A 13,004-nucleotide genomic window follows, 5' to 3' on the forward strand; every position below is an offset into this window, starting at 1 on the left:
CTCCCCTTGCCTTCCCCCATTCATTACACATTGATCTGGCCAGCCTCCCCCTCACACACCTCCCCTTGTCATCCCCCATTCATTACACATTGATCTGGCCAGCCTCCCCCTTACAAACCTCCCCTTGCCATCCCCCATTTACTACACATTGATCTGGCCAGCCTCCCCCTTACACACCTCCCCTTGCCATCCCCCATTCATTACACATTGATCTGGCCAGCCTCCCCCTTACACATTTCCCCCTGCCATCCCCCATTTACTACACATTGATCTGGCCAGCCTCCCCCTTACACACTTCCCCCTGCCTTCCCCCATTTACTACACATTGATATGGCCAGCCTCCCCCTTACACACCTCCCCTTGCCTTCCCCCATTTATTACACATTGATCTGGCCAGCCTCCCCCTTACAAACCTCCCATTGCCTTCCCCCATTTACTACACATTGATATGGCCAGCTTCCCCCTTACACACCTCCCCTTGCCTTCCCCCATTTATTACACATTGATCTGGCCAGCCTCCCCCTTACAAACCTCCCATTGCCTTCCCCCATTTACTACACATTGATATGGCCAGCCTCCCCCTTACACACCTCCCCGCCTCTCACCATTTGTACAAAGCACAGGTGTAAAGCAGCAGGCAGTGGCAGCCTCCCCCCTCTTACACTACCTGCAGGAAGTGGACACTTTGCTTTGACAGCCAGATGACCACACACAGCCACTAGATTCATAGAAAAAGTGAACCATATCAATACTGAAAGAGACGTGGACCAGTTTTTTTTTACTGCACTTTTTTTTTTTAGATTGTCTGGAAATCCACCGTGTCGCTGCCAAGAGGGGCCTGCAGTGCGTAGCAGGCCCCCCTTGCCAGCGAAGGGGGTTAAGCGTAGCTAGAATCAATTGCATATCAAATGCTTTCCTCTTCTCCGTCAACAGCCACGGATGAGAACACACACATCCTGAAATAACACTTCTCCCTGTTGCGGTCCTCAGAGATACTGACATGAGGTGGGGAAAAGTCTTGTCCGGCCTTTTGTTAATTTCTCTGCGTGGGTAAACTTGCGTCTTTTTCCATCTCTCAATCCCCTTTTCGATGTCACGCTTTGTTGTGAAACAATTTCATAATGTGGTTTTCGATGACTTGTTGAACTAAAGAGAGAACAGATTATAGGGATCAGGGAAATGTACAGCCTATAATCAAGTACAGCTAATTAAACATATACTTAGGATATCTCTCTACTTTACAGGGACTCCCTCATAACTCAGTGAAAGTGGCTTTCATTTTACTGTCTCCAAGATGAACGTTGCCTCAGCTCAATGCAGATCAGTGGAGGATGAAGAGAACATCTGAATTTTCCTACCAAGTCAATGGAAAACTATTTTGCAGGGACACTTAAAATGGCCCCTGTTGGAACGCTGTAAAAACGGCGTTATTGAGATCCCCTGCAACTTTGCACTCATTGCTGCATTCTTCCCTCAGGTAATTAGGACTGAAAATATGAGCCCTAAGAAAAGCAGTATGTATTGTATACTCCATGGTATTTCCTTTTGGAATTTGTGTACCTTTTTTGTGTCCCAGAGCCACAGCGAGATCCATCGGGGTGTATCCAGAATCTGCCTCCATGGTTAGATCAGCACCTCGTTCTGTCAATGCACAATACAGCGTTGGTACAAAGATTTATGGGTGAAATGCACCTTATCTACATAAGAATAGAAGTCATGTGATCTTCCATTCTCCTATTTCCCATGGCAGTGGGCACCGTAGGGACATAACCACACACAGTATCTGCCTCAACAGATTAATTTTGATATAACAGATTGAAGAACCTTTCAACCAAAGCTTGCTTCAATCTGTAATCCTTAAAAATGTATTAAAGGACAACCACACTGCTGGTCTGCATATTTGTGCAAGCGATACCAGTGCCTTAAAGGCCCACGAGATGGCAACTGCCCTCGTCGAATGACCTTTAAGGCCCTGCGGAGCCCTTTTGCCCGTCTGTAGGCCTTCTCAATACACACAGTAATCCACCTGGATATTGTTGCCTATGATGCTGCCTACCCACTCCTAGGTCCCTCTGGAAGAACAAACAGCCTATCGGATTGTCTGGGGTTTTTCACTCGGCTCAGGTAGGTCTTTAAGCGACTGAGGACATAGAGATTGTGTAGCACTTCATGATTACTTGGATGTGGGCAAAATGACGGAATTATGATTTCCGGATTGATATGAAATGCCGAGGCCACCGTAGGAAGGAAGTGGTAAACTGCCCACGTAACAGCCTTGTCTTGGTAAATAGTTAGGAAAGGTTATTTACAAGATAAGAGCTTGCAGTTCACCCACTCATCTTGCTGATGTTATGGCAGTCTTCCATACTAATAAGTCAAATACATTAGGGTAATGGTTTAAATGGATGAAGAGTAAGGGCTTCCAGTGCCAAAGAGAAGTTCCATGTTGGAACGCTACACATCTGTATTCATAAAAGTTGAGACTGCCTGTAGAAATCAAATTATTAGCTTTTCTGATGCTAGGCTTTTCTCTACCAACGCTGACAATGCTGATACTTGTACTATTAAAGAACATAAGCTCAGTCCTTTGTCCAGCCCTTAGTGTAGGAACTCTACTAAAGCAACAGAGGTGGGAGTAATAAAATCCTTGTTTCTCTTTACACACCCATCTCTAAAACATAGCTGTATATGGTAATACATTGCAGAAGTGTACTTTCTTGCTTCCAATTGGGTTTGTACAACTATTTGAGCATCCCTTCTTTTTCAAGACTTGCCACTTAATCTCCAAGCCACTAAGTTTCTAGTTTCATCAGATCCGGTTGAGAGGGGGGACGGGGAGAGAAAAACAGCAAAAGCCGCAGAGTATCGCCAAATTGATAAAATGGGCAAACCACAGCCTTCTGGGCCAATAAGGCACAATGAGCTTTACTGTACCTCTACCTCGTTGGTCTTTATTTTTTTCATCAAAACTTGCGCCAAGTCAGCAGAGAAAATATATGCCAGTTGGACCTTCCATGGGAAGCAGAGAGCATCCACCTGCATTGCACCGGGATGCAATTACCTTGAGCAATAATAATTCACCTGTTGTGGTATGTGGCCATCAATCAGGTCTACTTCGGGCTGGGCCTACATTTTACTGAATATGTTGACATTTCTGGAGCTTTAAGGGGGGGGGGGGAGGGGTAGACATACCATTCCTTCCGCTGATGAACATTTACTCCCAAAAACTTCAGGGACTGTGCCGGGACAAGCTAGCTCTTGTCCACAATGCAGCCATGGTGTTGTAAGAGAGATTACTATAGCTCTGTCCTTTAACAGTCAATATCTGTCCTGCAACTTCACCAGTAGATCGTCCAGATACGGGTACAGTATTATTTTGATGCCCATTTTTCTCAACTCTGCTACCAGGGGAGATAGACCTTTGACCAAAGGTTCTTGGGGGAAGTCACTGGACCAAAACAGGGGCGGATAAACACTGGCAGTGATTGTGATCCATTGAGAGATCTCTGATGTCTCCTTACCACTGGTATGTGCAAGTGGGTATCTATCTAGTCTACCGATATCAACCATTCGCTATGTTTTACTTTTTGTATAATAGCTTTCAATGTGATCATCTTGGACTGTCTCACCTGCTGGTATGTATTCAACCTTCTCAGGTCTAGTACAGCTCTGAATCCATCAATTTTTTTTTTACCAAAAGAATCTTGGAATATATTCCTGTTCTCAGATATTGAGGTAGCTTTCTTATTACCCTGTCTCTTAATAAATCCTTTATTATAGTATGCATTACTTCTTCTTTCCTCGTCTGTGGACCATTTGATGTAAAAAAAAGAACTTGTCTGGCTGTAGGACAGGAAAAACGCAGCCTGCAAGTAGTTTGAAGGGTCTTTTATACTACTAAATATTCGCTGTCATACTTCAAGCTAAGGACGGAGTTAACCCTACATTGCCCACTGCCATGGGGAACAGGAAAGCAGATTTAAAAAAATATATATATATATAAAAAAAATAAAAAAATATATAGATAAAATCAGGGAATCTCCCTAATAAATAAGGAAATTAACAAATATGCTTGGGTACGCAGCAAAGCCACTAATCTAAGGCTACGCTTGATGTTAACTGGTGCGCGACCGCGTGACATCACACGTCGCTATAGCGATAGTTGCACTTTGGTTCAGGAGACGTCAGGATGCGACAGGGGGCGTGGCAGAGGCCGTGAGCGGTTCGCATTCATTGGCTGAACCGCTCATGTGAAGCCAACGTCACGCTGCCATCGCTGTCCAAGACAAAATCAATTATCTTCAGAGCTTCAGGTCACCACGCAGTCACGCCCACTATGGGCACCCGCGACAGACTTCTGTGCTGTGCGCCGTCACCGTAAGTATAAGCACAGCCTAACTGCTCCTATAAATCTTCCCCTAACTCAGATTTCCCCTCCCTTTAACTCCTCCCTAACTGTTCCTATAACTCCTCCCTAACTGTTCCTATAACTCCTCCCTAACTGTTCCTATAACGCCCTACCTACTGCTTCTAGAACAGCTATATAACAACTCCTCCTCTAACTCCCCCTATCACCGCTCCCTATAACTCCCCCTATCACCGCTCCCTATAACTCCCCCTATCACCGCTCCCTATAACTCCCCCTATCACCGCTCCCTATAACTCCCCCTATCACCGCTCCCTATAACTCCCCCTATCACCGCTCCCTATAACTCCCCCTATCACCGCTCCCTATAACTCCCCCTATCACCGCTCCCTATAACTCCCCCTATCACCGCTCCCTATAACTCCCCCTATCACCGCTCCCTATAACTCCCCCTATCACCGCTCCCTATAACTCCCCCTATCACCGCTCCCTATAACTCCCCCTATCACCGCTCCCTATAACTCCCCCTATCACCGCTCCCTATAACTCCCCCTATCACCGCTCCCTATAACTCCCCCTATCACCGCTCCCTATAACTCCCCCTATCACCGCTCCCTATAACTCCCCCTATCACTGCTCCCTATAACCACTGTCCCCTTAACCCTTCCCCAAATGACTCCCAGACACTAACAGAGCAAAGATAACAAAACACCCTCATGCAATCATGCAAAGGGACAACATGACTAACATCCAAAAATTTGTGGCGTTTTTGGGGGGCTATTTACCTAGTAAAACCTCTACACACTTCACATAATTCCCCCTCACTGCGTACAGTAATGGCGTTCCCCCGTTCTGAAATGCAAGAGAGATGGAAAAGGTGTCAGATTTTGGGTAAAAAAAAAAAAAAAGGCTTCAAGTTCCCATATGAAACCCCTTAAACATGTCGCTGCCATTAGTACACATTGGTCCTAGGAGAGACTGCCCCATTAACTCCAGTCGTGGATGCCCATAGTCTTCTATGTAAGCCGAGTTCCCTCACCTGGCCACCTCTCTATGCTCTTACCCAGTCATATATGTTGATGTCCACCTTCTTGTTCAGGAGAAGACTCACTATGTCGGAGTATCCTCCGGTACTCGCCAGGGACAGGGCACTCTCTCGCTCCTTGGCCAGCATGTGGGGGTCAGCTCCCTACGGACAGGACACCGGTGACGTTCCAACTAACCCTCATTTAGAGGCACACGCTGCACTTCAACAGGATAACACCCTGAAATGGGAGCATTACCCTCGAATACGGGGGCGGCAACCCCAGTCTTCAAGGGCCACCAACAGGTCAGGTTTTAAGGATATCCCTGCTTCAGCACAGGTGGCTCAATCAGTGGCTCAATCATTGACTGAGCTACCTGTGCTAAAGCAGGGATATCCTTAAAACCTCACCTGTTGGTGGCCAGCCCTTCTCTAAATAAATATCATGTTTTCCCAATCGACTCCAATGGGATAACTCTTAGAGCGGAAGTGTTACCTCTTGTGGTTGCTTTTGTTTTTTTACTAAGTGGGGAGCAGGGGGGTCTCCGGGGCTGAACCTTGTTAATTTCAGCTCCAAAGACCCCCTGCTTCCCTAGATACTGGCAGCTCTTTTAGAGGTGAGTATCTTGGGGAATGGGGGACCCAAAGCTGAAATTAGCATGGTTCAGATCCGGAGACCATGGGACATAAGGTGGGGAAATAAATAAATATAAATATACATATATATTTGTTTTTTAAAGCTTTAGCTGTTTTAAAAATCAGGATCCCCTCTTACACACATCAGCTGCCCCCATCCACTGCAATGGTAGCAACCTCTTACACACAGACACCCCCACTGATCTCAATAGGATCACCCTCTTAAACAGATGCCCTAAAGCATAAATAGGATTACTATCTTACATGCATAAAGTAACAACATAGACTTACAGGATCACCCTCTAAACAAAATCCGTTGCCCGAAAAATCTTTAAAAGGATCCCCGGCTAATACAGATCAGATCCCCTTCATACACTACAATGGGATCACCGTCTTACATAACAGTTGCTTCAGTAGACATTATTATGGCCAGCCACTTACACACAGGAGATCCCCTCCCCTATAGACTTTAAATCGGATCCCCCTCGTAAAAGTCAGAATCCCTCTCTTACAAATAAGTTTCCATCAGTTCTCCATACCTTTCAATTGGATTACCGTCTTAAAAGTAAAGTTCACCTTATTACAACCATGAATTCTCCCCAATGACATCAGTGAGCTCACCCACTGACTATATAACATGTCCATAGTATCGCCAAGCAGGCTCTGTTCCATCATTAGGCTCAATTCCAGTCCTGGTTTTCCCAAGTCTCCATTATCCATAGAGATATGGGACCATCACTAACCTGAATGCACTGAAATTATACCTCAGAATAAGCACATTCCTGTGCACCCAGCGCCCTGCTGGGAATACTGGGACAGCTGTGCTCACCAACTCCAGTAGGTAGCGGACGGTCTCTATCTCTCCGAAAGCTGCTGCCCACATCAAATTGGTGAAACCGCGCTCATCCGGACGATTTAATAACGTGGCGTCTGAAATAAAAGTATCAGGGCAGAGTGAGGGGACTCGGGGATATATCCTCCTTCTGCTCATATTACACCTTCACCGACAGAAGGAGCCTACAATGTGTTGCCTGTCTGAACATGCAGCATATCACTATGTGATATACAGGTGGAATAAATCCGGTCTATTTAAGTGACACATTGAGTGCTCATTTGCATGTTATTACCCAGAAGCTCTGGCTGTAGTGGCAGCATTGGATGCGGTATAATTATGGGGTAAGGCACATATGAGACATGTGAACATGCTCATACGTGTTCTTTATCATTACTGAATAGTTACAAAGTAACAGATAGATTAGAGGAACCTATAACTCACGGCGTCTCTGCCTCCTTCTACATAGTAACACATAGACATAAGCGACCTGTAGTCCATTTAATAAGTCCCTCCCGCTGTAGGGTGACACTGACAGATAAAAAGGGCCCCACGTAAGGCCCATGAAGCCCATCTCTCTCCCCTTAGGGTGACACAAAGGGACCTATAACCCACGAAGGCTGTCCGACCTAGGGTGAAAGACAGAAGGGACCTGTGGCCTATGACCATCCCACTGGGTGACAGTCAGTGGACACCCATTGAGGCTGTCCCTTTTACCACCGGATGACACGCAGGAGCAATATGTAACCCAGTGAGTTAATGCCTCCCACCCTTTTATGTGCCAATTGAATGGCTGCCCAGAAGTTGCAAACAGCCGGACACTTATCGGGCACGCACCTTTCTGTAGATATTCCTTCAGCTGGCTCAACTCTCCCTGGGCCGCAAGCTGCTGTACAGACAGGGCTGAGAGGACACAGGATTACTTAGAGTGTACATTTTATTGGCATTAACCCCTTCGCCTCTGGCAGCAACGTGGTTACCCCCATTGGGGTCTCAGCAAATAATATGGTGTGTGTCATCTCCTTGGGCTATACAGCATGTAAGCTCTAGGACCAGGTGGCCCACCACGTGGGAAAGCATACAGGTTACGTACAGGGATGTAGTTCTGAAACCTTTATGACCGGACTTTGGGGTAGAAAGCCTACCACCTCTAGGACTGCAATCTCTCAACCTGTAGACACGCCTATCCTACAGAGGTTTGGCCGAGCAGTGTTAAAGGCGCTGACCTCTGAAGTTGGAGGCGCAGATTTGAGTCCCTTCTCCCTCTGCATGTAGCGCAAATGACCGTGTTAGAAATACAGTGCTCCTTATGGCTGTTGTATACTCACAATCTAGTGTAGCCGGCAGTACAGAGAAGATGTTCCCTCGTTGCCTGTTGGTCAGAGTGGTGGTATATTTCAAGGTGCCGCCTGCGTCACAGAGAGGAGACATTTTTAAATCTTTCTGCCCTGGACTTTAAATTATAAAGCTCCCCACACATCCTCAGCACAGCATTGATACCCTACAAGTGTGTTCACTGGATGGTAACCAAGCTCCTGCAGTGATCTCTCACACATACATATTCAGAAACAGTGCACGTACAAAATAAAAAAAATGGTAAAGGGATGGTGCATACTGTCCAAAAAGATACAAGGAAAAAAGGGACAGGCACTCCTATATGCAAAAAAAGTGAAATTTATTGACTAAACGTTTCGGTCCCCACTGGGACCTCTGAAGAAGTCTGAACGGAAACGAAACGCGTAAGGTGTACTTGCCTATCCCTACCCTATATCTGTGCTAACATAGATAGTAATCAATTCCAATAGAAAGCTCTCTCTACACGCAGACTTTCAGCTATATGATTGCCATAATCTCTCCTGCACCTCAGTGACGTCAGTAACAGCTGATGAGGAACAGAGAGAGGAAACAGTGCAAAATCAGATCTAAGGGCATGAACAGCTAACCCATGCTGCTTCAGCGCAGAGGCAGAGACACCGACATTTGTGGGTTGCAGCGTAGCTCTAAAAGCTGATCTACACTGCTATAACAGCAAAGTAAAGATACCAACATCCGTGGCTTTCATCACAGCGGCCAGCTGCTCTATACTGCTCGGACATCAGGACAGAAACGCCGGCTCTTGTGGGGGTATTTTTTTGCCTTCTCAGCATCAAGACAGAGACGTTGATATCTGCGGCTTCTACTGCAGTTCTTGGATTGTTATCCCACATGACTGCAACGTCTGCTACACTATAAGTAGCACTTCACCATTGTGTGAGTAGCACTTCACCAAACACCTTGATAAAGGGCATTTTTGCCTGAAACTAGTTGGTGGACCCCTGCTGCGGCCTAGGGGGGGCCCTTTTGTCCACTTTTTATGTATTAAATCTATTTTTTGTTGCTAAAAACCGTGAGCCTCCTTCTGTTACTTTGGGAATGCACTGCCTTATTTTTCTACTTGTTCCTGCCATCACCTGGGAGATTGCACGCCTATGAAGATTCTGAGATTGGATACTCCAGGAGAAACTGAGTGAGTTCACTTTGTGGGTCGCTGTACCCCTTTTTTCTCTGATTTATGGGACGTTGGTCTGTACTATTTATTTATGGTGCCGCTGGCATTAGGTACTAGTCCCCTAACCCTATTAGGGCTTCGTTATGCTATATGCTTACATTGAAGGCGTTTATCCTAAACCTCAGTTTATTATGCCAAACAGGACTTGTTTTTTCTGATGCACTGGCTTTCTACACAACCTTCAGCAAACAGTACTTTACTATATTGGTCTCTTCCTTTATTTCAGAAGTCTATTAAGATCACCTATTCCAACATCTATTTTACCAATATACTGGGACTTTATATTTATATATTGTCTAGGTTTTGCACCTAATGTTGCCTTTTCCCCATCTGTATTTGTGAATTAATGTGCAAATCCAAAACATAGTGGCAGCATATACCAGACACAGCTATACATTCATTGTTTATTGCACATCCTACTACTTTTCTGAATATATATATATTTTTTTTTCATTGGCTGAGCCCCCTGTGTTCAACTAGTTTATAGGATGGGAAGTCAATACAACACTGAAGAAATGTGGTTACCAAAATAATTAAATAATCCCTTAGGTGTTGTACAGACAGCAATCAAAGTATGATGATACGGAGTGCTGCACTTTATTATTGAAAACAGACTTACAAATTAATTTTTACATAAATTGACTTTATTTTATTTATTTTTTAGACAGTACTACTACTTTTTTATGCCACTTGAACTTTTTATATTGCCCCAATATTTAATAACTGTTTATTATTAGATTTGTACGCCACTTCAACCGCTGCGTACATTGGGAAATTGTATTGTATCCCAACTCCTGCAGTTATCCCTTGGTAATGAAATCCTCACCGTTAAGGGAGGTGGTCTCCCCCTCAGTGTCTGAGCCGCTCTGAGTATATGGGTCAAGGTAGAGAATGACGGTCACGTCATCATTGTGGTCCTCTGTCTCTTTATCTGCCATATCTGGAAGAGAGAGGTGGATCAATAGACATGCTCCATGTAACGCATCAAAGGGTTTAAAACAACCTCTCAGTGTAATCGGCTCCTTAGAAAGATTCAATTCCCATTAAAGTCAAAAGCCCATAGTTGTATCTTGTATTAAATTAATTTGTTGTGCTTTTCTCCGGTAACACCTAATTCAAGATGATAAGCTACTTGTGTTCACATGTTTGACTAATGTCATATAATCACTTTGCAAATAAAGAACAAAAAAAAAAAAGTTGAACAATTTACCTGCGGCTTTCAGGACTGACAAACAGACTTACCAGCAAAAAACAGGTGAAGATTATAAAACCCTCCAGACTTTGTTTACCATGGAACTATAAATTTACCAAATTATTTTTAAAAATTCTATTTTTTCACAAAGTTTGTCAATCAGTTGCTCAACCACTTTTGTCCTCGTAAGGACTGACATTTAAAAGGGACTAGACAGATGTTGGCGTTTGCTTAGAAATATTCTTAATACCCCATAAAACAGGAGGAGGTGTGGTCTAGAGGTTAAGGCAATTGTCTGGAACACCCATTGCGCTGCCAGAGGGGCCTGCAATGCATTACTTTGTTAGTACAAAGGGGAACCTTGTTCAATTCCCAGTGTCGGCTCCTTGTGACCTTGGGAAAGTCCCTTTATCTCGGTGTCACGGGCAACAACATCATAGATTGTAAGCTCACCTGGGCAGGGACGGTGTCTGTAACAATCATATGTGCTGCGTACTGCAAACTATACTGTAATTGTGAAGCACTTTGAGTCCCATTGGGGAAAAAGTGCTATATGAAATAATAATAATAATAATAACTTTATTATTATTACTACCCAAGTCTCTAGGTTCAATTCACATCCACTCACTCTGTAAGGTTTATAAGGGAAATACTTCCTATCTCCCACCAGAAACACATTGTAAATAATGTACCCATGTGTTTGGCCTCCTTAAATGTAATCATCCATCAAGTTCTTTATTTTTTAAAACATTATAGTTTCAGTGACCATTAAATAAGGTCAAATATTCTATTAATAGCCTTATATCTTCTTTATGCATAGCCCTCCTTGTCAGCCACATACAATCGCTCAGAAGGACCTCTGCTTTCCCAAAGAGCTTGCAATCTAGCCGATGCAAAATTTTAGGCATTACTTTTAACCCTTTGGTGCCAGCAATACAATATCTCACGTACCTCTAGCATTTAAAGGGTTGACAATGCATCCCTCCCAAGAAGTTACCAGAGCAAGTCTGGCTGATGGTCTTTTAATTACTGATCAGTCTGACCCCTTAAAGGTGAACACACACCCCCATTATGTCACAGCATTTACACAATCGCTTCCTACCCCCAGCACTGCAAGAGTTAAAGGGACCATGTACCTTGGCAGGACAGCTGACAAACACTTCCTGGAGCTGAGACGTCAGACACTCTCTGATTGGACATCCCAGTCCCCTCCTAATAGGTGGATACAAGCCCCTTTCTCATTGGCCAGCTATTGCTTTAAGAAGTTTGCTCATATTTATGGTTTGGGGTACAGATTATTGACTAATTATGTTATTAAAAATGAACAAAAAAAATAGGCCAAAGGATTTTGTCTTATTCAAATATAATATATAGTTTTGTTTGTAATACATTGTTTTTCAAACAATAATAATAAATACTATTATTATTTATGCATTCCTGGCCTCTGGCAGTGAGAGTTTTTAAAAGTATTTATTTAATTATGTATATATATATATATATATATATATATATATATATATATATATATATATATATATATATATATATATATATATATATATATATATATATATATATATATATATATATATATATATATATTACACAGCAACAGGACACTCATTAATTAAGCAAAACAACTTTAATAATACTGGGTGCATATCGTCCAAAACAATGCAAATAAAGTTGGTGTTTAATGGTGTTGGTGTTTCTCAAGAGAAAAACTTTTAGGAGTCGAAACGTTGAGTCATTAAATACCACCCTTTTTGGCATTGGAATGCCTGTCCCTTTATATATATATATATATATATATATATATATATATATATATATATATATATATATATATATATACACACAGAATAAACATCACATTTCTTTGATATAAGTCCTGTGAGTACCTGTACTTTTGACTTTTATTTAAAAATATCTATATTTGAATGAATATCTATAAATGAAGCTATATATATAAAGATATTTTTAAATAAATGTCAAAAGTACAGGTACTCACAGGACTTATATCAAAGAAATGTGATGTTTATTGTGGATCGTGGTTCATGTCCTCTTTTATCAAGATGAACAATACAGAACATCTATATAAACAAGACGCACGGGGACAGCAGACAAACACTGGAAATGAGAAAAAACATCACAATGAACACAATAATTATTAATGCCTATATTAGTTATTGGGTGTATTATGCTGTTTCAATGTATTTCTTACAATTCAAATGTAAAAAAAATCATTAAGAACCCATCAAGAAAAATGAAAAACACACATTGCATAACTTAAATTAAAAAAAAAAAATCGGAGTTAAAATAGGACGCTGTATAAACAGAGAATATTCCAGCGCTAACAAGATAACAGCCAATAAAGTAGCCGACTAACCATACATCAAAGAGAAA

The 13,004-nt window shown here is 42.8% G+C and overlaps 1 protein-coding gene across 3 annotated transcripts; it reads right to left on the reverse strand.

The window, feature by feature from the left end:
• Positions 1-759: 759 nt before the first annotated feature.
• Positions 760-11,813, reverse strand: RFXANK (regulatory factor X associated ankyrin containing protein). 3 transcript variants are annotated; one of them, XM_075611131.1, is made up of 9 exons: positions 11,735-11,813; positions 10,233-10,346; positions 8,187-8,267; positions 7,696-7,761; positions 6,856-6,956; positions 5,430-5,555; positions 5,152-5,218; positions 1,561-1,641; positions 760-1,146 (listed from the first exon to the last, which is right to left on the reverse strand). In XM_075611131.1, the coding sequence occupies exons 1-9, from the start codon at positions 11,796-11,798 to the stop codon at positions 1,094-1,096; spliced, it is 753 nt and encodes a 250-aa protein (XP_075467246.1). In that variant the 5' UTR covers positions 11,799-11,813; the 3' UTR covers positions 760-1,093. The 3 variants fall into 3 exon arrangements, with proteins under 3 accessions (XP_075467246.1, XP_075467249.1, XP_075467247.1); XM_075611134.1 differs by having other exon boundaries at positions 11,701-11,735; XM_075611132.1 differs by lacking the exon at positions 11,735-11,813 and adding an exon at positions 11,550-11,694.
• Between the last annotated feature and the right edge of the window lie 1,191 nt (positions 11,814-13,004).

The sequence above is a fragment of the Ascaphus truei genome, chromosome 8 (assembly GCF_040206685.1).
Source record: "Ascaphus truei isolate aAscTru1 chromosome 8, aAscTru1.hap1, whole genome shotgun sequence".
In the NCBI taxonomy this organism is placed as follows: Eukaryota; Metazoa; Chordata; class Amphibia; order Anura; family Ascaphidae; genus Ascaphus; species Ascaphus truei.